The sequence below is a fragment of the Anopheles merus genome, chromosome 2L (assembly GCF_017562075.2).
Source record: "Anopheles merus strain MAF chromosome 2L, AmerM5.1, whole genome shotgun sequence".
Classification (NCBI taxonomy): domain Eukaryota; kingdom Metazoa; phylum Arthropoda; class Insecta; order Diptera; family Culicidae; genus Anopheles; species Anopheles merus.
The window spans coordinates 28,511,280-28,536,773 of NC_054083.1; the positions used below are offsets into that span (position 1 = coordinate 28,511,280).

General features: G+C 46.8%; 4 protein-coding genes across 8 annotated transcripts; 2 read left to right on the forward strand and 2 right to left on the reverse strand.

Annotated features, from left to right (window-relative positions):
• Window positions 1–266: 266 nt before the first annotated feature.
• Window positions 267–4,972, reverse strand: LOC121594446 (proteoglycan 4). Of its 4 annotated transcripts, XM_041917695.1 has the most exons (3): window positions 4,808–4,972; window positions 3,736–4,722; window positions 267–2,168 (listed from the first exon to the last, which is right to left on the reverse strand). In XM_041917695.1, the coding sequence occupies exons 2-3, from the start codon at window positions 3,963–3,965 to the stop codon at window positions 353–355; spliced, it is 2,046 nt and encodes a 681-aa protein (XP_041773629.1). In that variant the 5' UTR covers window positions 3,966–4,722; window positions 4,808–4,972; the 3' UTR covers window positions 267–352. The 4 variants fall into 4 exon arrangements, with proteins under 4 accessions (XP_041773629.1, XP_041773628.1, XP_041773630.1 ...); XM_041917694.1 differs by lacking the exon at window positions 4,808–4,972 and having other exon boundaries at window positions 3,736–4,752; XM_041917696.1 differs by lacking the exons at window positions 3,736–4,722; window positions 4,808–4,972 and adding an exon at window positions 3,542–3,710.
• A 939-nt stretch (window positions 4,973–5,911) lies between these two features.
• LOC121594447 (protein Lilipod) lies at window positions 5,912–25,232 on the reverse strand. Of its 2 annotated transcripts, none has more exons than XM_041917699.1 (11): window positions 18,524–18,611; window positions 13,824–13,948; window positions 13,175–13,314; window positions 12,849–13,079; window positions 12,673–12,741; window positions 10,080–10,235; window positions 9,843–10,004; window positions 9,612–9,766; window positions 9,302–9,533; window positions 9,067–9,223; window positions 5,912–7,429 (listed from the first exon to the last, which is right to left on the reverse strand). In XM_041917699.1, the coding sequence occupies exons 2-11, from the start codon at window positions 13,940–13,942 to the stop codon at window positions 7,054–7,056; spliced, it is 1,797 nt and encodes a 598-aa protein (XP_041773633.1). In that variant the 5' UTR covers window positions 13,943–13,948; window positions 18,524–18,611; the 3' UTR covers window positions 5,912–7,053. The 2 variants fall into 2 exon arrangements, with proteins under 2 accessions (XP_041773633.1, XP_041773632.1); XM_041917698.1 differs by lacking the exon at window positions 18,524–18,611 and adding an exon at window positions 24,351–25,232 and having other exon boundaries at window positions 5,913–7,429.
• Window positions 10,433–11,718, forward strand: LOC121594450 (tetratricopeptide repeat protein 12). The gene is made up of 2 exons (XM_041917701.1): window positions 10,433–10,787; window positions 10,865–11,718. Exons 1-2 carry the CDS (start codon window positions 10,657–10,659, stop codon window positions 11,622–11,624), a joined length of 891 nt encoding a protein of 296 aa, XP_041773635.1. The 5' UTR covers window positions 10,433–10,656; the 3' UTR covers window positions 11,625–11,718.
• On the forward strand, window positions 19,029–21,194 carry LOC121594448 (putative polypeptide N-acetylgalactosaminyltransferase 9). The gene is made up of 5 exons (XM_041917700.1): window positions 19,029–19,138; window positions 19,203–19,719; window positions 19,782–20,149; window positions 20,211–20,432; window positions 20,508–21,194. The coding sequence occupies exons 1-5, from the start codon at window positions 19,133–19,135 to the stop codon at window positions 21,177–21,179; spliced, it is 1,785 nt and encodes a 594-aa protein (XP_041773634.1). The 5' UTR covers window positions 19,029–19,132; the 3' UTR covers window positions 21,180–21,194.
• Window positions 25,233–25,494: the final 262 nt, after the last annotated feature.

A 25,494-nucleotide genomic window follows, 5' to 3' on the forward strand; every position in this document is an offset into this window, starting at 1 on the left:
ATTAGACAAATGTGAAAGGAGCGCGAGCGCGCGCCGTGATATATGCCAGCAACACAAAAACATACAAGGAATAGTCATTCTGTTATCAAAAGACACTTTTGTATTTCGTTTTCCATTTTTTTTTCTAGTTGTTGATGCTTTCTTCTTCATCCGGCATTCCGAAAGACGGCACAATTTTAAACGCAATCATGCACTACAACGTTCTACAGTTACACACGTTTCTTAATCCTATTTCATCACTAAATGCTCGGTTTGCTGCTTTTTGCGCTTAACATGTCTAAGGTACCATTATTATACAATCCGTTTTTTTGCTGCTAGGGGAATACTATTTAAGGGACCACCCTCACCGCGTTCATTCACTGGCCAAAAACGATAGGAACGATTTGGTGTGCGGGTTCACCTTCTGGGGCGATTCGTCCTCCAGCGGAATCAGCACGTCCCAGGAGAGATTTTCCACATTTTCCTCCCGCAAGTAGGAAGGTTTCACCTTGTGTTTCGGTTTCGATACGTCTCCAGCACCGGTTGAGTCGTCCGTCTTTTTCGTGCCGGGTTCGTCGCTGGGGGTAAGATCGTGTCTAGCCGGTTCGATTGTCGCACATTCGACCGTCTTGCTAGGCTGCTCCGGTCGTGATGGTGGTGGTGGAACGTAGCTCCAACTTTGTGTAGGATCGACTGGCGTCGGATCGGACCAATCGTAACGCTTTGGCGATTCGGGAAGCACAATCGGTTGCGGTTCCTCGACCCTTGTTTCGTGTTGTGAACGTGTTTCATTCGGCGGATTAACGCCCACTGGGGAAATGGCTTCAACAACTCGCACCGTCGCTTCTTTGCCAGTGGCCGCAGCGCCGCGAGCACGGTCCTGTCGCCCACGGGAAGCTTCCGACACGTTCCTCACTCCGTACTGCTGTCCCTCGCGGCTGTGGGTGGGACTTTTCGGCGGCTGGTGTGGCTTCTGTTTGCCTATCGATGGTCCCAGCACGGCACGGGGCGATACGGCCGATGGGGGCTTGTCCTGCGTCCGTTTCGGCGAAGGTGTCGCACAGGTGATGGTGATCTTGGGCAGTGCTGCCAGCTTTTCCATGCGCGGCGATAGTCCCTTTTTCGTTGGAGAGCGTGGGCTGGCGGCATTTGGCACTGGAGCAGGTTGCGTTGCTGCGGCGGGGAGATGTTTCTTGGTCGGCGTTGTTGGAGCGTCACGCGTCACAATGGTGGCCACAATGTTGCCGTCCTCGTGCACCCGAATCGAACGTCCGGTGGATGCTTTCGGGGAAGTTTTCTGCGCTGCCGGAGCTGCCTTCGTCGTTTGCGTGGTACGGCGCTTGTTTTCCTTATCGTTTGTGGTGAGGTTCTGGTTGGCGGCTTTTCCACCGCCCGTGGAGCGGCCCGATGGTGCGTTGGATTTGCTTCCCTTTGGCTTCTGCTGTACCGCTGTGTCCTTTTGGGAATCTTTTTTCGCCTGCTTTTCCACACTCTTTTCACCATTGATCGCCGATTGATTGTGCGCACTACTGGGCGGATCAGTAGGACCATTTGATGTGCCTCCATTCACAGCGGCTTGCTCGGCCTCCTTGCTCGGCTCGGTAAGATACTTCCCGTACAGCTTGTCGAGCAATTCGTTGCCCAGGCTACCGCTGTACAGATCGAGCGCCATCAGCAGGAAGGCTTTCGCCGGCGCACACAGATTCGGTATCACAATCAACGCTTTCCGCATCGTGTACAGCAGATCGTTCGCCTCCTTCTGGTGCACCTCCTTCCAAACCGTCCCGTTCAGTGTGATTTGCTGCAGCAGCACCTTGGCAAACTTTGGATCCAACCGATGCGCGGACGCCGGCTGCTGGCAGATCCGGTTTATCTCCTGCTCCAGCTCGGACGTCAGCAGCAGTAGCAACGATTGGCCGAGAATCTTAATACGACAACCATGGCCCACCATCTTGCGATGGTAGTACTCGCCGAGCAGTATGATCGAGTTGTGGAACCGTTCCCCGCCCTCCTGCTTCAGCCGCTCGATCGCGAGAAAGTTGTGCTGCAGCGTGGTGATCATGGCGTTGCGCACGTTCGTGCCTCCGATCGGAACGTCGCCCAGCTGCCGGGAAGCGAACACGAGCGCAAACTGTATCGCGAACCCACTGTCGGCCAGCGCCGCTTCGTTGAGATGCAGGAAAAGATCACTGTAAAATGGAAAGAGAGAGAGAGAGAAATAATACAGATGTTAATTGATGGTGAAAGTACACAAGCACATGTTAGACCGCTCCTACCACCAGGCGTCTCCATAATGGTAGAGTGAAATGTTTCGAAAAACGGTCACATTTAGCTCGCTAACCTTTCGGGAAGCCTTATCAAATGAGCGTTACTCTGTGCTGCACCGTGTGGTTTCGCGTTAAGGTGAAACACTTTTGGAACGATACGCAACACGTGCGGCACCGTTCAGGGCCACGTGTTTATTGCGCGTGTGGCGTTTACGCAAATGATTCATGCAGAGCTCTGCGTCAGTGAGATGTAAATAACAATTGAATACGCTTCGCAAAGGGAGAGGGAGTTGCGTTTATGTAAATGTGACACACAGCCGTCTGCAGCTTTTCAGCTTCAACGGCTGTTCTTCTTTTGCTTGCGGCGAGGTTAAACAGTTCCAGTTTACTAAGAATTAGAACTCCAACAATTAATTCGGAAGCGACGGATAATGTAAAACAAACAGTAACATGCTGTAGTCGTTTTTACGTTATCGTAGTTTTTGTGTCGCCCAACAGAACATGTTTTGCTTTCAAAATATACCAATCTATCGTCTCGCCACGTGCTCAAAAAGGCCCCAAAAAAACAACAACTTCCACCACAACAACGCGCTTATACAGCTTTATCGCCGTATTAAAATAGATGCGCTATTTTACGTTTGTTGGTATTGTAATTTACCACCCCACTAGGCCGCTTGGCCGGGTGGTATGTGTACGTTATCAGCACTACACACCAGCTCTCTCTTTCTATATCAGTCACACAAACCAAGAAACGTAGAAAAAATATCTTCATTTTTTCAATTCAAATCAACAACAACACATTTCTCTGTGTATGTGTGTGTGCGATGTGAGAACACTTCCCCCCTTTGATCAACAAACAACGCATGGGTGTCTGTGAGCATCGTCAGAGCATAATCTAACGGAAGGGAAAAGCCGGTAAACACGCCACAAAGGTTGTATGTGTGTGTGTTGGTGCGTTGTAAAGAGAAGCATATACACAGCACAAATGTAACGCTGTGCGTTTGGCCCCGTATCAATCGCATTAACCTTTGTGAAGGACAGGTGATCTCTCTTCCGAGACACTTCATCTTTCCATCTTTGTTTCGATTTTAGCTTCGACGGAAAGCGGGCGCAAAAGGGAAACCCCAAAATGGCCAACCTAATTGGCAATTTTCAAACCTTGATTGGGAACTATTTCCTCAACTGAGCAGACGACAGGCGGTATAACAAAAAAGTTCTCCAAAAGGCGCCGTTTCTTCCTACCACAATGGTCTCAGAGAGAGAAAGAGAGCCTTTTAAAAGGGAAGGTAGAATACCTGACGTTCGTCAGCAAACTGGTTTCTGGACGGGGAGCCCGGTTTGGAGCCCGGTGCACCAACTGCAACACATCACATTCACCACTCGAGTTTGCACACACTCGCTCAGCTTGCAAGAGCTGCATTAGAGCATCGATCGAAAAAATGGCTACGGCCAGCAGCTCGCCATTCTTCCACCCATGTACGAAACTTACTTCAGCTGCTGCTCGGTGGTAATGCGTCGCCGGAACAGTTCACCGAACTTTCGCAGATGGTACGTTAGCTCGATCGTTTCCGCGTACACATCGATCTTGCCAATTTCCTGCCGCAGTTCGTCGAACATCATCATGGCTGCTGCCTGTTGTTGTTGTTGCTGTTGATCGCCGCCAGTTTGATGATGGTTGTCGTCCACCCGCCGTTCATTGTTGCTTCCCTTTTGCTCCATGCTCCGCCGAGAGTGGATGACAGAGAGTGCGACGAACACTTTTCTATACGCGCAGCTGCTGTTGCTGCTACTGCTGCCACCACCGGAAGTACCGGCAACACGTGCGAAAAATACGCGAACAAACGCTACGCACGACAGCAGCGCAGCAGTATGGGAGATACGCACGCACAAAAACGATTGCTTGATCACGCACACACACAAACACACACTTAGAGGTATTTTAAATACAATTTTATGCTGCACTAAGCCCACGACCTTTGTGCTCACGTACGGTGTTTGTGTATCAAATCACTTTGGAACCGCTTTGTTTCTAGCAGCAGCACGGGGAAAACACCTTTCCGATCAGGTTGTTCTACGCGTAGCTATTATTGTGGTTTCTATACACACACATACACACAGGCTTTAGTCTTACCGTCACCCGCGATGGAGGAACAGCAACTAACGCGACTAATCAGTTTAAACTCTCCAGCACAACAACTTCTGGCCGAATGCGCGTTTGTCTCCCTTTACCCGCGCGAGCCTAAATCAGGGATGTGTGCGTATGGCCGCGCGCGCGCTCTCACTCTCTCTCTCGCACTCTCTTCTATACCGAGGCTTTGCTACCTGGCCGCCTGCCTGCCTGCCTGCCGTGGCCGTTGTATGTTTTCTCACCTCTGCTGATGCTGAACTTCTCGAAGGTAGTAAGTCCCTTTGCGCCTTGCATTACCACCACAGCATGAACGTCCGAGGCCTAAGAGCGTCGAACACCTGCGAGAACCTAAAACGACAAAGAAGGGAGCGAAAGGTAAACTGAACTAGCTCTGGTCCCCGGAACGCTGGCCGCTCAAAACCCAGCCACTTACAATGTATAGGAGCGTTTTGTGTCGTTGTATTTGTGGGGGCACATCATCATCATCATCATCATCATCCCCCCATAAAGGGCTTAAGTCGTTGTGGAGCGTATAGCCGGCGGGAGTACAATATGCCAACGCAATTTGAACCGAGACAGCTAACAGCTGTGTGTGTGTGGGTTCGTGTGACGGGGTTAGTTCGGAGTGCGCTGCTGTGCGGGGGGTTGCTTTTGCGTATAACTTTGCGCATTAAAACATAACGAAAACGTGATCCACCACCATCAGCCGCTATAACCGACTCAATAGGAGAGAGCGACAGATAGAGAGAGAGAGAGAAACGAAAAGAGGGAGAATGCGCCAGAGATCGTTGCGAAATATGGATGGACCGACACCGGGGGAGGATGGGTAGCGCGCTGCAAGGGGGTGATGACGCTGAGAAGGGGGGTGCGTAGCGCTCGTGACGCACTACCAGCTAACCAATACACAGTGCCAATTCCCCCCCCCCCCTGGGTCGCCCGGGAGTTGAAGGGGCGAAACGATTTTTAAATGTCGTCGGCGGCAATGTTCATCGTCATCGTATGCGAGTTCGGTTAGGGGAGCCTGGAGCGAAAAGAAAACGTATGAAGATTTTACTAATTTAAACATAAGTAAGAAATTTAAACCCAAATTACCTTCTTAGCTTCTGGTGGGCTTCAATTTTCGTACCCTTTAAATAATTCCCTTTTAAAACGCGTTTTTTTGTTGTATTCATTTTTGGGTGGTTTTAAGCACCCCTTTCTTTCGCGTCGTGTTCGTATACCATCCCTTCGGATTCGGGGTTTCTACCTGTCCGAAGGGACGGCTGCATCGGGCTGCAAGGTAAAAGACTAAAGGATTTCAAGAGCAAGGTCATCATCATATGCTTTGCTACCTATTGCGAAACCCCGACTCTGCTCTACGGTGGCAAAATAGGGGACGGAAACGAAACATTTTTAACCGTTTTGGTACCGTTTTGACTGAGTGATCACTTACGCGTACCCGTGTTTACACAGCTGCAAGGGAATGGCTGAAATGTCGAAGGACATTCTCTCACCCGATTGCTTGTCCTCGAAAAAGAACGTGTGATATTAGCTAGCGGGAACAGATCTTATTTGCTCACTGTTTTTGCTTACTTCATATCGATATTTATGTTTAATATGTTGCGCGCGCACACACTCAGACTGCATAATACGCATGAGAGATACAGGGATCGTACTTTTTAGTTTTGAGTGTGTGTGTTGAGTAGCTTTGTCGTTTGATAAAATCTAAACATAAAGGCCGGGGTACATTGTCCGTACTCGCTAGTGTAATTTCTATTTCGCCACTAGCGCATCTGGCGACGGCTGACCGAAGCATTTTGCCAAACAATTTGTAGCCGCTTCAGAAAATTTGTTATTTTTCTATGTTTCTACTTAAACAGGACTGAAAAAGATTTTTAATTGATAGATACATATGTTGTGCAAGTATTTCAACCATTTTCGCATAAAAAACGGTGAAAAAACTACTTAAATTTGAGATCCGGCACGACCATTCTCTCGATGACCAAAAAAAGGTTTCCACCAGTCGCCGCCAGATGCGCTAGTGAAAAGTGAACCCCGACTTCGGAGTGTACAATGTACCGCGGCCTTGCAGGGTTTTCCAAGTCACTTTCAAATGTGCACATATTTATTTGCCACAGCCAAGATGCTTTTCAACAGCTTTCAAATGGTGTATTATTTGCTTCAAAATGAAATTTCAGTTTCAACACATGATTTTCATCATATAACAAAGATCTGTTAAACTCAATTCAGCGTCGTGTTGAAAATCATGCTGAAGTAATTGAAAATTATAATGAAATGTCAGATCTATGTGGAATAACTTTTTGCACGCGGTGAATAACAATGTTTACATTCGAAAGTGACTTGGAAAACCCTGTAATGCGTAAAAAGAAGCGAAGAAAAGGTGTGAAGGAAAAAAACTCATCATTATACAGCCATGAGAAATAATATCCCGATTGAAAGGGGAGCCATAATATCACTTAAATGGCAGATGGTAATAATATATTAGATTAGCTGCATTCGTGCAATCAGGTCGGCGGATCAGGATGGCTCGTACGAACGGAACGGCACCAACAGCGACTTCTTACAAATATCTTACTGAACGGGTTGGTTTCACTGGGTTTCACGCGGTGCGAATGCAATTATCGAGAGCAGGTTTTGGGTCATTCGGTTGCTTTGGAACTGGCTGCTAACACATCCGTCTTAACGTGTCTTTTTAACATCCGCATGATCTGCGCCCCCGTTGGTAAGCGTCAACCGTGCTGCAGCTGCTGCTTGCTCTTTGGTGTCAATCGTGCTACTGCCGGTAGCCACGTGCGCATGGCCACGATGATGCACAGTGCTGTTTGCATGTTCCACCGCAATAAAGTGTTCCTGTGGTGTTGTGCTAGCCGCACCATTATTCGGTTCAGTCGGAACGGATGATGATGCGGGATGCTGAACGGTATGGTTGATCGGATGGTGGTGGTGGTGTTGATGATGCTGCGGTAACGCCGCTGGATGCAGATGATTCAGCTGGCCAGCATTTTGAGCAATGCTCAGCTCAATGTGGCTGCTGTAGTCAAACAATGATTTTAATCTGCGATCATTGTTTTGAATTTCCATTTACACGAAGGTTTTAGCGAACGGCGCCATGATCGAACGTAAAGATGAAACAGGTAAAACATTTGCAAAGAGGAGAAAGAGAGAGAGAAAGAAAAGATGAGTGAAAACAAACAAAAACAGTTAGAGGAATAGCGGAATTTGTTAAAATTATATGTTTGTACCATATGAAGTGAAATGTTAGGAGAAAGGGTTAGTTTTGAAGAAAATATGTACTACAATCAATCACAAGCAAGCTAAGCGTGGTGTGATACAAATATAAATGTTTTCAAACTACAATCACACAATCAGCGTGTCACAAGAGAGCATTATAGTGTGCAACAATTCTGCAATTACTATTTATTTGACTAATTCTTGTTTGTTTCTTTTTTTGTTAAATTAATTTCACCTACACAACAAAACTTATTGTCCTTTCTTTTTGCTTTTGTGCAAGCACTGAAAACATTGCCAAGTGTGCCGGCGGGGGCAGGGCAGTACCATCTTTGTAATAGCTATAATAGTCTGGGAAATGTTTTAACTGGTCGATTTACGTTTGTGTGCGTTGTTCTTATTTCCTAATCACTTCCTTCAGCCTTATGCCCTAATAATCTCAGTTCTGGCAAACAAAAAGCAATCGACGAGTGGCAAACAGTGTCAGATCACACATGGGCTTTTCTTCTTCCTACTATAAACTCTTTCTCCGCACATTTTATAGACTAGATTTGTCGGTCTTTTCATCCATTCTGGCATTGTTTTCTGATACGTGTAATTTATCACGTGAGTATCAAGTTTGCTTGGTTCAAGTGTGTGTGTGTGTGTGCGCACGCGACATACACACACGATATGGTATTTTTTATTATGCGATCATCCTTTTCCACTACCTTCCACCAGAAGCAGGAGGAATTATACGTTTTTTAAATCTTAAAATGCGACTGCATGGTAGCGCACCGAGCAATATGAAGCATAATATCATGGAATTAATGGAATATGATTGCTGTCAGCTAGCATGTTCGAACAAGTGCACTACAGTACCACTCACACAGAGGAAACAAACGATGACAATGACAACGTTTTACGATGAAGATACGATAAATATTCGATGGACAAATGAACAAGTTAATAAATAATTATTCGAACCCTTGTCCGCATAGTTTGAAAGGGATAAGGTTAAAGATTAAATAATTCGCTCCCACCGGCGCAAGCGAAGCGATGGGTGAGAAGGTGAATGATTCACGAACTAAAATAAGTACAGTCAGAAAGCGATCCCACAAAAGCGCCTATACGGCCGCTGCGTACTAATAGTTAGTGGTGTGCGTCTTCTTTTAACTACAATCTACGTCGAATGTGTGCTAGGACGAATGTATGGGATAGCGGAAGGAAGCTTGCTATATATATTAGGCTCCCTTTTAATGGCAGTAGTAGTTTCGTCTTTGTGGCGGTGATGATGGTTGTTCGTACGCCATGGGGCGCCAAAACCAATGACCCCAAATCCACCCGCCCCGAAAAGAAAGCATTTGCGTATACGCGTTGCATCGAGCGTACGTGGGGGTGGGGGGTGGAGGGACAGCGAGCATCACCATTCAGTTGATGATGAACGTAAGGTAGCTAAGAAAGATGAAATAATTCTCCACTAACCGAGCACACAGCTCTCGCCGCACGGTTGCCGTAAACTTGTTGAACAGGCAGAGCGTGGCCGCCGTGCCGAACACCACGTTGTACAGCAGCACGATCAGAAAGTTGCCGAGCCACTCGATCTGGCCGAAATCGCCCAGCAGATCGAAATTTGTAATACCTGAAAAAAAAAGCCAAAATTGCATCGCATTAGTAAACGTGTAAGTAAATCATGCCAGCTTTATTTTGGAATACTTACCTAGAATACGCGCAAGCAGTGGTAGCGCAGAGCTAAGAATAAGCACGAGGCCACAGTTTGCTATCAGCTGCGCCAGTGATGTGTTGCGCCGCTGGGGCCGCACGTTACGCATGAACGGCATCGTGTAGAGCCCAACGGTGGACGTGACGCCTAGGTAGGTGATAATGCACACCTCCAGCGTGGCACCCAGCGGTCCCAGCTTCGATAGGGAAGTGATGCCGAGTGTAAATTGCTAAAAGCACAACGTAGGACGAAAGAAACCCTCGGATGAGCATAAACACTTTGAGGAATTGTATAATAGTAACCTTACCCTGGTGCTCAATGGCACTGCCTTGATGCCGATCAGCAGCTCGAGCGTGTTCTGCACGACCAGCAGCACCGTAATGCCGGTTAGTATCAGCAATAGCAGCATCGCTATCGGATAGACCAGATTCCTCTGAAGCGCCGAAGAGCTGCGTTGCTTATCTGATGGGACAGAGGGATGGAGAACACGGTTAATTAGAAACGGATCGTCAGCAATGGAGTGTCCGGAAACGCTTACCGAGCACTTTACGTTCAGACTCTAGCTCTCTCAGTCTTTCAAACAGCTTGACCGATTCGCTCGTCGGGCTGCCATTGGTGGCTGGTTTGATTTGATACAAATCATCCAGCCCGGAGCAAAGTTTGGCAGGCGTTAGGTCTATCGTCGTAACGCTCCTTAGCTCTGAAAGATGGAAAATGGGAGGTAAATTGTGTTAGTTTCTTTTCATGCAACGATTCTCGTGCTAGTAAAACTTACCTATGTTAAGATTGGCATTCGCCAGCTTGCGCTTGACAGTGGCCTCCTCTATGTTGAAGGCGTGGAATTCTTCGTTCACGTCGCGTAACAGGTTCGGCTTTACCAGCACTTTGCCAACCACACCGAACAGTCTTACGAAACCCATCGGGGTGCAAACTGAAAGAAAGGGAAACATGCGTTAGAATTGTGGTTATGGTTTAATCAAAAATCAATCAATTTTGATAATGAAATGTATTAAAAAAGGAATCCAGCAGACAAGTTCTTGTGTGAGGGCATCCCTTTTTTTAGAAGGAAGCAGCCTTCCAACCAGACAGTAGCAGTGGTTACCAACTCCATCACGGGGAAACAACAGTCGCACTACGTTGCTACGGTGACGAACTTCGCATTTAGCAGCCCTTGGATGGTGGCTTCCACCAATCAACAAGAGAACCGTTGTGTAGTTAACAACGCGCAGGCAGGCAAGAGCAACCTGCTTGCCCTTGCACCCTAGTCAGTCGACAAGGAGCCAACGGGGCGCCTGGGTGGACCTTTTTCAGTTCGTGGCTCACAGTAGTGTGCAAAACGTGCGTCCATCAAAATGATGTCCAAAGAGGACGAAGAAGCGTTCGAGGCAGGCCTAAGCAAGGTGGATGAGGTGATGCGAATCCTCAACCTAATGACCAGCGGCGACAAAGCCAAGGAGCAGATGGGTGTCGCATTCGCCGACCAGTAAGTGCAAAACGTCATTAGTATTTGTCGGTCTGCTGCTCAACGCTCTTGCTCCGTGTTTCGATTTATTTGAACAGATTTCTTGGCACCGACAGTGCGACGAAGAAAAAGGACGAAACAAATGTGGAAAACTTTATCGTGCGCGTAAACCAAGAGCGCACCGTTATCAACCGCAAAGACGCCGCGGACGATCCGCCGCTCGTGCAGCCGATGCAGGACAAGTACGCCTTTATGGCGGAAATCGAACGCGACGCGGCAAGACGTGCGACCGAGCGGCGCGAACGGGAGCAGGTAGCCCAGGGGTTAAGGCGGGCCGGCAACCGGGCGTTTCGGCGCGGCGAATACGAACAGGCGATCAACATGTACTCGAAAGCGATCGATCAAATACGCGACAGCCCGATACTGTACAACAACCGTGCGCTGGCGTACATACGCATCGAGCTGTACAAGCGGGCGATCATTGACTGTGACTTTGTGCTCAGCAAGCTGGACGAGAAAAACTTGCGGTCGTGGATTTTCCGCGCCCAAGGATACTACCGTCTCGGGGAGATGAAAGCGTACGAGAAAAGTGTGGCCGAAGCGCGGAAGCACAATCCACGGGAGCTGCCGTACATCGATCGGATAGTGCGCGAAATTGAGGGTAAAGCGGCCACCGGGGAGGTTGTTGTGGCGGCGGGAGATGAGCCGATGATGGCTGGCGAGCAGTCCGGAGAGAGGGCTGAAGAGGCGGATCTGACTGCTGGAGCAGTGGCAGCGGTAGATCATCGGTTAGCTACGAAGCCTTTGCCCATGGACGATGTACAATCGACGTCTTCCGGAGAGCTGTCGGAAGGCTAGAGGAGTAAAAGCACGGCCGCAGCAGTTGGGTACATTTACAATTCTATCAAGCACGTTTTTGTACAGTAAAATAAAGCAATTCCCTGGTATTGAATATGTAATGTTAACAATGTATCTCATCTCACACATCTCTCTGCAATGCCTCCACTGGCTGACTAAAAGGAAATGGTAGCGTATAATTTGATTTTTCCACACGCCACTTCCATTACATTACAAGCGGGACAGAACCGGCAACTAAGCGCCGTTTGGAGCTTGGTGATGAATTGTCCGACCAAGTCTGGGCGTGGTTTTTGCGGTTGATGCGCGTTTTGTTTACATGTTTATTGATTAAACTTTTGTTGCGCTACCGTGCCGCGCTGTATAGCGCCGCAGACAGAGCGCTAGCAAGAGACGTAGCCTAACCGGGCGTCGTAGCCCTATTGCTGTAGACATCCATCATTGGTTTTTAGAGGAAGGGGAAGGAACCCACCACCAGACAAGGTCTAGTGCGGGGTTGAACCACTGGCAAAAGGAGGTTCAATTTTGCCAATTTTGACGCCGCAATGTTGATTGACTTGTGACAAAATTGTCTGCTGTGTTAGATAGCATTGAAAGTGCGTTGTATATAAAACGGGAATTTCAAAACTGCTTTAAAATAGAGGAAATGCATTCCACGATTCATAGGAAAAATCTGTTTCATAAACTCTGACGCCTTATTATCTCAGTGAGACCTGCATAAGAGTGAAATCTTGATGTTTTTAGAATTCCAAAGCGGCAAACCACAAAACGGACACCTTACACCAGGCTTGAAATATTCTATTACACTGTTGCGCAAGTAATTCGCTGCTTTTTTGCGGTTGTACGCCGCATTATTCGGATCTGATTCTGGCATTGTCATTGTCCCTCGGCTGTGTCGATTACATGCTGTAACAATGGCTTCGTGGCGTAACAATGGTTTGCATACGAAACGCATTACATATAATCGCAGCTTTTGATGACGAAAGTACGTAAAAAAAGCGTATTGAGAAAAAAGAGAAACAAGAAACAAGAGGAAGACACATTCACTTACCTAATAGTAACAGTACACCTAAAAAGGACACACACGAGTACAAGAATGGCAGATGACATTTGGCTAAATCTGTTGAACGAGCGGGGGGAGAGAGAAGACACAGAAAGAACAAATGAATTAAAACAAGCAATGCAAACAAGTCAGTCCGCAAAGCTGACTACACACTGAACACTTACTGAACAGTGCCTGAAAGGTGTTGCGGTCCGGGTCGCGCAGCGCCGATATGACGTACGTCGTCGCAAACACGATGAACGCGAGCAGCGAAAATACAGTAAACGTTTCGTACACCCGCGCCATGATGCCCTTCTTGTGGCCGCTAAAACCGGACGACTCGGTAAACAGGTAGGAGAACGGGAGCAGCACAAACAGCGCCAGATTCGAGAACAGAAATACGTAGTTCCAGAGCCCTATTGTGAGGAAGCCAAAAAAAAAAAAAAAAAAGAATCACATTATGTTGTCATGTTGTGGAGTTTTTTTTTGGTGGAGAGGGCGGCGCACATACCTTGTATTAGCGAGCTGTTTAACCATTTCACGTAGTAGCTGTTCGGGTAGAGGATGAGCACCTCGTTGCTTGCAATGGAGATCGGCAGCAGCAGAGCGGCACCCACGGCCACGGCCAGAGAGAACGTGCACAACCATAAGCTGGCGGGTTGGAGCATAGAACAGACAAAAGAATAAGCGTACAATGAGCTAGTGAAGCAGAACAACAACAATAGGCGGCAGTGGGCTGGCCGGAAGGAATGCAAATGTGCAACACAAATGACGCGCAACCTACAGTTCTGATCCAAAAGGCTATTTTTTGTATAAAGATTTAGACAACATAGGGACAAGCTGAAATCAATGTTCTAAAGCGTTTACAGACAAAAAAGTACTAAGTATTTAGTCGAGCTACTAATTTTATGGACAAAGGATACTAAAGTTATACTTTTCAGCGATTATACTGAGCATTTTGTTTACATTGTAAACATAATGTAAATGTTTAGTAGTTGTTTACAATAATTTAAATCAGTTTTTAATTTTGTAGTATTACAATTATCTAGTCCAAACGAGACTTGATCACAGACCGTTGCCTCGTTGCTAAATCATACGCGTTACCGTCTAGACCACGAGACCGGTCCTGAGAGGCAAGATTAAACAATTATATAAGTTACCTAATGCGATACACAGTGATTTCGTCCTCATCGGGAGCAAACAGATCGTCACGATCACGCCTCCGGAAGCGAATGATCAGTGCATAGCTTCCAAGGTAAAGCAACAGAAACAGCAACATAAAGATCTGCAAAGAAAAGGAAAACAAAATACAAATGTAAGTTAAATTGTCATTATAATTGAGCCTTCAGTAGATATATTTATCAATGATTTTTATCCATTTTTTAATCGATTCAATACAAACGCCATTGTGTCATGCCCCATTTAACGCATTTAAAGCACTTCTCCCCATGATCGTACATCACAATTGCACAATCGTTTGCGAGTGCAGTGATCCTCATCCACAATCGATCGTGCATCAACTTTCCATCCGCCGCCACCTCCCGCCAACGATCTCCCAAGCCCGTCCCATTCCAGCATGAAACCACATGCATTCTTCACCCATGTAGAGCTGCACTAAAAACAGGCTTGCCGGCATCACCCAACATCGCAGCACAACATCGCAGTAGGCGAAACTGGGGCTTGTCGCGACAGTTCCGCTCCATTGGTGGGGGGGGGGGGGGTGAAGAACGGCCCGGCAAGTTGCTATTTTTGGCTGACGACTGACTCTCGTTTCCAGTGTTTTGTTGGTTGGAGCAGCAGTAGCATTGATTACCTACATTCCACCCCGCAGCGGCAGTTGGGAGCCGGGATTTCTCTTTTCGATATTTTACGAAATCTCATAATTTGGTGGGCTAGAATATGGAAATACAATCAAGCGTGGTAATTATGCTGACGTTGGTGCTTAAGTAAATCAGGTTTTTTTTCATTGCTGCACCAAACCGCACCCGGGTGTAACGGGAAAAACCACTGCAGCTTGTCCTCTCGCGTCTTCGCGGTCGTCGCACGACGTTGCAGCCTGCCCAATCAATGCTAACGGAGGAAGTGGCCGTTTATTTTCTGACTCTTTTTTTCTTTCGCTGCTGCCGTTGTTGTGCCGCATGAACGGTTACCGGGCAACAACAACAACGAACGTTTTCAGTACGCGATCTTGCACGATCTTGTCCCGATTCCCGACCGTTAGGCAGCGTACAATCCACGGAAGAAGTAAAAAAAAAACGCAAATCAAACTATTGCTATTATGCTGCCCAGCAGGCTGGAAACGTTTGGGGCTGGTGAAGCTGGAGCAGCAATCGGAGAAGGTTTTGCTAAACGGTTTCGAATTGCAATTTTGAAAGCAATTGTGGAGAACCACGAAAGCTCTGCTTCGAATTTAGTTCATGATTTCGGTTAAGCATGGAAAAAAGATAAGAAGTTCGCTGAAGAATTTGCCGCAAACATAAATATAACATCAACCAGCATGTCTGCGACGCGTCTAGACTTATTGACACCGTTTGATCGTCAATTCAATGTCGCCAGACGCCGACGATTCTCCTATAAAATGATAGCCCACCCAAATACCCAAATTGCTTAACAAATATTTGATCAAACACAGTAACTAACAACGCCCGAAAAAAAAAGAACTCCGAAGATCGTCACGCAACGTTGTTTTGGAGGTACATTCGATTCATTGGTGCGAGACACTCCGTTTATGGACCATCACCAACCCGAAAAAAGAAGAATGCGAGGGGACACTCGTGGTCACGTGCCATTGGGCCAGCAAGAATGATTTGTTTACAGAATGATCATCTGGGAGGAGAAGCGTTGCTTTTTTTGTATTGAAGCAAGGTTTTATTTATGTAAGGTGGTTTATGATTTGTTTGATGAGTGTTTCCCCGTTTTTTGGCGTTCCGCGTGGTTTATGGGAATTTGTTTGTGGCGCAGGAAGTGCTGATAGAATGAGCGGAGTGTAGGGGAGGAAGTACATTTTTTGCCAACTACATTTTTGAGCATGTTTTACAAGTGCATGTAATAGCGGTTTTGGGAGAAGTTGAAGAATAAAAAGAACGTACCGTTCGGTGGTTTTGTTATGATGAATTTAAAATAAATCCCGTTTTGGATCGTGATTTTGGGATGCCCTCACATAGTAGCGGGCAAGAATAGTAGTACAGTTCGATTGAACATTGATTTCATTAGATAAGCGGTTGTTTCTCATACAGATATGAGGGCAATTTTCATTCATTTCTTTAATATTTGACGATCGATCTGTAATATGAAATTACAGTCTTTTATAACAGCAGATAACAGGGTGTATATACATGATGGAATGAGGTGAAAACGGTTCAAATTTCACTCTGATTTGCAATCTAAAAATAGGACACTGCTGAATAAGCGTATTTTTCCTTTCATTCACAGTCTCGCTTCCATTAATCGTGCATTATCAGTTCTTTTTTCCCGAGAGAGTGATAAGGAATAGGACACTAAACTGCGACGTGGCCAGTGAAACGCTTGGATTTTTGCATTAAAAAGCACTATCTATTAAACCTTATCAGACATAGAATTTGGTAGCCTTGAACTCGAAAACATTACCACCATCTGGTCAACAGTATCTTTAAGGTACTATTCCCACTGCACCAAACTCTTCCAAAGTGCATTCACCTTTTTGCGGCAGTGATTGGCCATAAGAAACTTTACAAAATGCTACACCTAAACTAAACGCTACAAAACGTCGTCCCAAAACGCGATTGCAATCAAATCAAAGCACATTCCAGCAGTGGGCTAAAAATAGATGAATAAAAACAACACGATCAAAAATCGGCTGCGTTTCTTGCAACGCAGGCATCCAGTTGCATGCCACACAAACCGAACGAACCCACCACCACCATTCATAAATCTTCCACCTTCTCGTGTTTGCATGTAAAACTTAGTCCTACCATAAACGTTGCAACCACCATAAAATGCTGCACGCAAACCGCTGATAGCGCTGTTGCCATTTGTTGCTTCTTTTTTTTTCTTCAACATCAAAATAAAACATACGAAAATGGTTTCGATCCGTCGCAACTGGGTTCGTCATACGCAATCTGCGCGGAATCAGTTGCGGACATGGACATGGAAGGAATGGATCACGCTGCGAGTGGTTGCACGCGTCGCAGTAAACACACACACACAGAAACACACACACAGTCTAACGCGGAATGCACTGGAATGCATTTGTTTCCATTTTTGTGTTCGCTTCAAATCTACAGATGCTTTCGGTCGGTGTCGGTGTAGTTTCGGAAAGCCATTGCGGAGAGCGGATTGATGAAATACGTACAAGAGTGTGGTAGTAGCTGTATCGTGTGTGCAAGGCACACCTGCACTAGCCACTGCGAGCTACGATCAGCGCACGCATGGGTATTAGATGATGATAAAGGCCAGCCGGGGCGGAGGGAGTAGTGCGGCAAACATTAAACACGTTTCGCTTTCGTTTGGCCGTTGCAATGTGTCACGCTGATTGACCAAAAGTAGTACACGAACGGTACGAAACATTGACCCCGGGTCCAGTGGTGGGGTAAGATTATCTAAAGCATAGATGCTTCAGGTTGCCAAATAGCGGGGAGACTGAGTTTAAAAATAAACAAACCCGCTCATTGTGAGAGGTACCAAGCGTACCAAGAAGCGGAACCGCACTCTAACCGTAGGACACAATTGCTCCATTGTGCCATTGTCAATAAGTGGCGACGGTCATTAACTGCTGCTGCACTTGACAACCCTTTTCCTCTATTTTGCTGGTTTGGAGTTTTACGAGAAGTTCGAAAATAATTTTAAAATAATAATAAAAATATGACCATACTAAGATAAATGTCCCTGCAATGCTTTCTTATCACAGAATGAAAAGCAATGTTAGAACAAGGAACGAAATGTTACAACAGGGAAAATTCATGACATACTTTGTTTGAAGCTACTGCGCCGTGATTGCGTGTAACGCACACGTGTGTTTAATACGCAACAGCGAGAAAAGCCTGTGCGTGTCAGGCAGCCGGAAGCTGCTGCGACATTCTAATGCGCTGGACAATGGCTGTGGCGCGCAAAACGCAGAGAGAGAACCCACAGCAAAAAGGGGAGAGAATCAGATTCTACAAGTGAAAAAATGAAACGTAACACAAAGAGGGTTACATGGTCGTATAGGGGTGATTTAGTGCGCTTCACATTCCATTCTTGAAATGAAAGAAAAGCGACCAAGAACGGAATGGGAATAAATGGGGAAGTTTATTACAACATATCTATAAGATTAATTCTAAGCTCAGTAACCCAATCAACATTTTGTTTCAATCAATCAGAATGAAAACAAAGCAAATTTGTATAATAAAATCACTAAGCACATCGTTACACTTATCGGTTTCCTATATCAGTTACAGTTTTTGATTACGATCAGTTTGCTACACGTGCTCGAGGAAGCACGGCACAAAGCACATGACGCTCCGTTTTCCAGCCACGCAATGGCCAAGTGTCGGCTCTGTTTACCAAACAAAGAGAACACCACGTCATATCAACGAGTAAGGGGCCCGGTCAAAAAACAACCAAGCAGGAGTGGGAGGCCCATGAAAAAAAAAAACAAACGTTCGTAGTAAACAAAACCTTTATGTTTCGAGCTCACAACTCCCGTCGTTCCATCACAGCTGTGAGGAGCATGTAAATGAAGTGATTTGTGTTTACATTTTCTAAATTTGTTTAAAGCCCAACCCTTTTTCAAGCAGAGATGCCACGTGTATCGAACTGTACTGCAACGTCACGGAATGTGTGAGTGTGTGTGCTTTGAATATGATGCTGCTTCTCATCGGTAAATGCACAGAACAATGTTTACCTTTTTCTAGGTGTAAAACCATCACAAAAACACATGCCGATTGAGCTATATTTTGCAGCTTTAGATCGCACTTTATAACCCCGAAGGCATAGATACGTCGCAAAGAGGTGGCAAGTAAATGGACAGCTAAGCGACACACTGGTTGTAATATGGCACGAGGACAAAGCGCACAATTGGCCACGTATGGCAGTGATAAGCGATATAAGCTAACGATAGCACCTGCACACGGTGACTTTGGTCTAGTGAATGAACAGCTATCGGTTGGCTATCGGTATGCGAGGTTAATTTCCCTACATAAACTGTTACACTTCAACATTCAACTACAGTTTGAGACCCACCCCACATCAAGAAGAAGTTTTATCGCATATTACCAAATGTACTGTTTTCACTGATTCAACCTTTCCGAATGTTCAAGATAAGAGACAACGACAAGAAACAAGAAAATTACATTGATGTAGCATCAACTCATCACAAAGCTATTTTGGGTTGTGTTGGACCTGCCAGTAAATGGACCACATGCTACAGTCCCAGTCTGGTACGGTGCGTTGGTGGGAGCTTGTCTTCTGTTTCGTTACACTTCTCCCAACATGTCCCTAGTTTAGCTTCAATATGAGAGTAAGTGTTGCGAGATTTATTCCTGTCAGAACTCTCAAACTACCATTTCATTCCATTTTTCCAGTTCGGTCCCTCGTACCGCTTCCCCTTGTGCCGGTCTGAGTTGATTCTACTTTTCTTACTTGCCATCGCGCTTGTGCTTATCGTACATCAATATTCTCGGGCAGTGTTCCAGCAGGTATCGGTGTCTTCCCAGCCCCACTATAAACGTCAACAAGCGCTTCAGCATGTCGCCACGGCTCAGCACGCCCCACCAGGACACATGGGAGAACCGGTAACGCTACCACAAGAGCATGGAAACATACCGGACAACGTGCAGGAACAGATTGCACTCGGCTGGCAGCGGCAAGGTTACAATCAGTTCGTTTCGGATTTGATCTCCGTGCGGCGGGAGCTGCCTGATGTACGCGATCCCTGGTGTCGCGAACGAAAGCGATCAGCATTGCCACCGGTCTCTATTGTAATTGTGTTTCACGACGAAGCTCTGTCGGTGCTGTTACGCACTGTCCATTCCGTTTTGAACCGTACACCACCGGAACTGATGCAGGAGATCTTGCTGATAGACGATTGGTCCAGTTTGGGTGAGCTTCGTGTACTACAAACATTGCCTACAACCAACTAATGACCGCTTCTTCATCTCCAGTACAACTGAAAACATTCCTGGACGACTACTTTCTGCCGTACAGTGACAAGGTGCGCATTCTACGAACTCCAAAAAGGCTTGGACTGATTACGGGAAGAATTTTCGGCGCAAAGCGTGCATCGGCCGACTACCTGCTCTTCCTCGATGCGCACTGTGAGTGTCTCGAGGGCTGGCTAGAGCCTTTGCTGGAACTAGTGGCCAGCAATCAGGACAGCCGGAAAGTGGTCGCAGTACCCACCATCGATTGGCTGAACGAAACCACATTGGCGCTTCAGATAGGTGCTTCCAGTGGACTGTACGGAGCGTTCGATTGGAATCTTAGCTTCCAGTGGCGACCACGGTACGATCGACTTCAGGCCGCACAAGAGGTGAATTTGGTGACGCATTGGAGCCAAGGGGGTATTATTATTAACAGCGCTTAGTTTACAGGACTTGCTCGAACCATTCGACACACCAGTAATGGCGGGTGGACTGTTCTGCATTGAGAAGGCATTTTTCGCCCAACTTGGCTGGTACGATCCCGGGCTGCAGGTTTACGGTGGCGAAAACATGGAACTATCCTTCAAAGTGTGGATGTGTGGTGGAGCGATCCGAACGGTGCCCTGTTCGCATGTCGCTCACATCCAGAAGCGTAATCATCCTTACATTGGGGTAAATGCTACTGAATGATCATCTCCGTATCTGTGTGTATGCAAGTGATCGTATCGACTTCTTCTCCCAAAACAGAGCTACACCAAGGAACGGGACCTAACGATGAGGAACAGTCTACGAGTTGCTGAAGTGTGGATGGATGAGTATGCTGAGTTTCTCTATCGCTTACATCCCGATTATCGAACTCTTCTAGCATCGCGAACTTCCCACACGCCATCAAGCGTAAATCTCGACGCTCGTCGACAGCTTCGCAGCGAGTTGGGCTGTAAGTCTTTTCGCTGGTATCTGCAGCACGTGTTTCCCGAGCAGGATGATCCATCCGAGGCGCAGGCGGCGGGTTGGATCCGGCATGAACTCGAAGCGGGCCAACTCTGTCTCACCTGGCCGATGCGTGATCGTTCGTTAGCTTTGCTGCACTGCCATGGGTTAGGGGGGCAACAGATTTGGTTTCACCGCAAAACGGGAGAGATCGCCAGAGAGGGACACTGTCTGGGTGTGGACAGTGGTAATAAACCGCATGAAGTGGAGGTGACGATCGCACTCTGTAGCTCGGAGGGTAGCTCCGGCGCCTATAGATGGCTCTATCGTCGACAGACGGGCCAGCTAGTGAATGTTGCCAGCGGACTGTGTCTAGTGCCAGCGGATAATAATTTTCGTGTGACGGTGGAACGGTGTGAGTTGGCTGATCGAAAGATCTTTACACAATCCAATCGGCAGCGGTGGACTTTTCAAATTGATGATATATGAGAGGTGTGTGTTTTTTAAGAGGATCAATAAAATTAATTAAAAATAAAACCGATGGAAATTTGTTTCCTTCCACTTCCTTCTCTGGCACCCGTGCCAAAGCACCGTACTAAGGGAAGAAATGTGATCCCTCCGCTAGAGACCGTCATGATCATATGCAACGTGCAACACCTCATCCGCCAAACCAGCCACAAAAACAGCCGGATAGTGCACACCGGCGCTGGTGAAAGGAGAAAACCCACATTCCCTTCTTCCCCTCTTCCGTTTAGCCGAGACGCCACTGCCGTGTGGTGGTTGCTAATTTTGTCGACGCTTTTACAACACCCATCGCAAGGCGCCATTATCTTCTGCTGCCGGCAGGGCTTAGGGTGTGATACGCGAAAACGGCAAAAATAAAACAATTACTACTTGCAGGCGGAAAGCGAACAGCTCGCAGCGAACAGATCAATGACAGTTGATCATGGTCGCAACTCACTCTCGCTCTTTTCTTCGTGATCTTTTGCCAGTGCAGCTCTGTGTCTACGATGCCCGCGCTACACACACAAGCACTTGCGGAAAGGAAAGTACGCAAAGGTGCTAAATATAGGCCACGTGCTGTGAACGGCTTTTGTAAAAAAGGGTTTGTGCCTAGCGTCTATCGTTCAAAGACACTGGGAACACGCTTCGTGAGATGAGTCGGCGACGCCGAGACGTCGAGATTACGATGAGTCGATTGATAAACCATGATGTAACATGGGGCAATAGGTGACAGGGCTCTTGCTCCGAGGGTCGAGGCTGTATCTTGAAAATGTGGTTGTACGGGAAGGAAGCGTGCAATTCCACTTCATCAACAAATCTATCATCAATAGCGTACTTGTCGACGCCATCGTTAATCATTGAAAAATGACCTCACTCCCAAACATCTATCATTGAGTTGAATTTTTTTTTTAAAATTTTCAAATGCAAACGTATTTTTTCATATGGAATGTACATTGAAAATGTTGCACGTTTAAAATATCGACAGAAGCTATAGCAAGATAGCAATCATACTTTTAACAATTAACACGATCGTGTTAGAAAATTGCAGCTGGCTGGTATTTCAAAGCATAAATAGAGAAAACTGGTCTGCACAGCAGATGTTGCCGGTGCAATATCTCTCTCTCTCTCTCTACCTGCTACTGCTTCAAACGGTTGCAATTCCGTTGGGCCACGCACAATAGGCATGCGTTTTTCTTCTTTTCTTCGCGCCAATCCTGGCAGATGGGCAAGCTGCAATTGTAGCAAGGGAATTAATTTGTATTTGGTGTAATGGAACTTTGTAAGCTTTTCACGAAAAATAACCTCCATTTGGACTAATTAAATGAAGCGCAATTAAAATAATAATAATAATAATGTAATTATAAATGCAGACAATAAACTATTCCCCCGCTAAAATCATATCCAATTCCCAAAGGGATGTTTACGATCTTTCGATGCCGTCATCGCCTACTTGAGATCTCGATCGATCTTTAAATCAATTTCACAAGTGGCATTCTTGACTGTAAGCCAGACACACCGTTGCTGCGGCGCGTCCGAGATTGATTGCTACACGCCATAACCCAAATGTAAGGCGTTTTTTTGTTTTGTTTTGGAAATTTAACCTACTGATAAAAATACTTCGATGCATTCGAAAAGCATTACCCACATTCGTGATCGGAATTCCCACCCACCCCCTGCCTAACAAAAACATACCCAAAACAACACCTAATGTGTGTTTAGAGGCGACCTTAAAATTCATACCAAACAGCACACCCATTTGCTTTGCAATCCAATTTTCACATCGGGGGGAGGGGAGGGGTACAACAACACTTGGTTTGTTGTGGTTGTTCCTCTCTCTCGGTGTATGTGAAATAGGTGCAAGAGAGAGAGCACACGAATGAAGGTCGATACGTTGAAAGCACCAGCAGGCGGCACCCGGTACCCTTCTTTTGTGCGTTCAAAGGTACACATATTTGCAATTACGCGTTGCGCTTCCGTCTGCCGAGAAAGCCACTCCACCACACGGGTTCGGACGGGGTACGGAATGGCGGCCTCAAAAAAGAAGCAACAGCCAAAACCAAAAACTGTTCTGCACTTTATCGAAAAGCTTTCCCAGCGCCGGTCGGAACGGGTTTCCTTGGTGATGTTACCCTCCAAAAACAATGCCGAGTAGATTACGGGGCGAAAACGGATGGTAGGATGGCATAAATGAACAGAACAGTAAAAGGAAACCCCTTACCCTGTCTCATCTAGCTGGTCGTGTAATTTCTGTAATACACACACCCACAGCCACAGCGCGGACGCGATAACGAATAACACGCGGATACGTGGTACATGGGGGCCAGTTCCTCCTCTGCTGCACCCACTCCTTAAGTACACCTACATGTTTGCGTTTGGTGTGGTACATAGCGAAGAAACTGGACTATCGCTCTCCAGCAGCTGGTACACGATCGACGCACACAGCACACGATATATGCTGAACTGATTTCTAATTCGTGTGCCAGGCCAAGTAGTAGTATGTATGCTCGTCTGCTCGTCTCGTTCCGTACCCCGCTTTGCTGCTTGTTTTGCTTCGGTGGAAAGTACTGAACCCGATCCGAATCGAGCAAACATCTGTGTTCACAATTGCATCCACAGACGGCCATCGTTATCAGCATTAGCCACACCAATTGTTTGTAGATTTTGTCTTATCGTGCTATACTACACCTTTCCGCACCGAGCAGGGGATTATTCACAGCAACAGGGACATTCTGTTTCGATGTGTGGCATGTGTATTTCGTGTATTTCTACATCGTGTACATGTGTATTTCTAATTACGCTCCATCCCGGGATGTCCGAACCTCGGGCTCGAAGGTCAAAGTCGACTATGATTAAATGGTTCTTCCATGCCAGAGCAATGTTGTTTTGTAGTTACGCAATGGAATCGCAGTGGCTTCTTGGATTAAGGCTTTTCCTTGGCGCTCACCATGTGCATTGCCCGCGTACTGGAGCAGCAACACCCATTCGCCGCGGTAGTGCCGCACCGGTGACACCGTGACCTAATTTTGAGCTTCAAACCCACCCCAAACTGCATGCACCCGATGGGGTGGTCGTGGTCGTGAATATGCAACCCCCGTTCACGCTAAAACAAATAGAAGCCACTTTTATATCCCCCCGCCCCCTCCCGGTGGTACTTACGATATGCTCGCGGACCGTGTTGTGAAACATTTGCTCCCGTATGTCGGGCACTTGCTCCTCGTCCTGCTCCATGGCGTCCAGGACGGCGTACAGTTGCGTTGCGTTGAGCGTAATTTTGGTGCCGTTGGTGGCCTGCCGCGGCCTCACACGATAGCAGTGTAACGGGTGTTTTTCTCTCTCTCTCTTTCTCACAGCTGAATTTACTGCTGTCGGAAGCAAATCCTTCCGGCGAAGAAGTGCTGGCCACTCAGCACCGCCGAACGGACTGGCGATGAGTTTGATATGATGGTGACCACAATTTGTTACAATAGCGCAGGAATTTGGTCACGGAATTCACTTTCTTTCAGAGCGCACCCTTCAGGCACCACGATCCGCGGATCCGGGAGGCCTCAAAATATCACAACGCATCAACATGGGGACTCTTGCTTCTTCCGAACCAGTGCGCCTCACCGTGGCAACACACACACACACACACAAACACGACACACACAAACAAAAACTTATATTTTCGTACAGATTCCCTTGCGACCGGACACACCTTCCCGGGCAGGGATCATCCTCCCAGATATCTCGCTGCCCTCGCTGGGTGGAAGGAGGAATTTGTTTTAACTACTTTCACTTTGAGGCAGGGGAGGGGTGACGCCGAAACCAATCCTGCTCTGCTGCACCGAACCGATAACCGCGGGGTAGGCTAGCCCCTTTCACCACGTTTTTACACTTTTCCTGCTTTCGGATTCTGGTAGAACGGTGCCCCGTGTTGGAGAGTACGGGCCCGAATTGTGTCGCAATTAGGATGGAAATTTTCGCTCTTTTCACTCGGGCCACTGCGCGATGCGAACGTTGTTGATTGCAAGCTTGTTGTGTTTACGAGTCAAACGTCAGGCAGTGGACGCGTTCGAAACGAGCCAGCAAACGGCTCGGTACAAAATGGCAGGTTAGCTCATTCGTTACATTTTGAAAAGCCGTTTCAAAAGAAATTGACTTCTATGTTATTATGTTTGTTTAAGCTAAGTGCAAAACTTATTTAATTTATTTTACACAAAATTGTATATGTTTGAGTTTATTATGTCTTTTAAGTTTTTACGCTGTCTTTATCATTTTAAAATAAAACGCTCTCCAACGTCAGCTTACCAAGATGGCGTTT

Coding starts and splice junctions, on each gene's coding strand:
- LOC121594446 (XM_041917695.1), bottom strand. CDS start 3,965: ATGGAGCAAAAGGGAAGCAACAATGAACGGCGGGTGGACGACAACCAT. Junction 2,169..3,735: donor ACCACCGAGCAGCAGCTGAA/GTAAGTTTCGTA, acceptor TCCATTTTACAG/TGATCTTTTCCTGCATCTCA.
- LOC121594450 (XM_041917701.1), top strand. CDS start 10,657: ATGATGTCCAAAGAGGACGAAGAAGCGTTCGAGGCAGGCCTAAGCAAG. Junction 10,788..10,864: donor GGTGTCGCATTCGCCGACCA/GTAAGTGCAAAA, acceptor TTATTTGAACAG/ATTTCTTGGCACCGACAGTG.
- LOC121594448 (XM_041917700.1), top strand. Junction 19,720..19,781: donor AGACGATTGGTCCAGTTTGG/GTGAGCTTCGTG, acceptor CTTCATCTCCAG/TACAACTGAAAACATTCCTG. Junction 20,150..20,210: donor GACTTCAGGCCGCACAAGAG/GTGAATTTGGTG, acceptor CTTAGTTTACAG/GACTTGCTCGAACCATTCGA.
- LOC121594447 (XM_041917698.1), bottom strand. CDS start 24,422: ATGGAGCAGGACGAGGAGCAAGTGCCCGACATACGGGAGCAAATGTTT. Junction 13,080..13,174: donor AAACAGCTCGCTAATACAAG/GTATGTGCGCCG, acceptor TCCTCACAATAG/GGCTCTGGAACTACGTATTT. Junction 7,430..9,066: donor CGGCGAGAGCTGTGTGCTCG/GTTAGTGGAGAA, acceptor CAATGATCGCAG/ATTAAAATCATTGTTTGACT.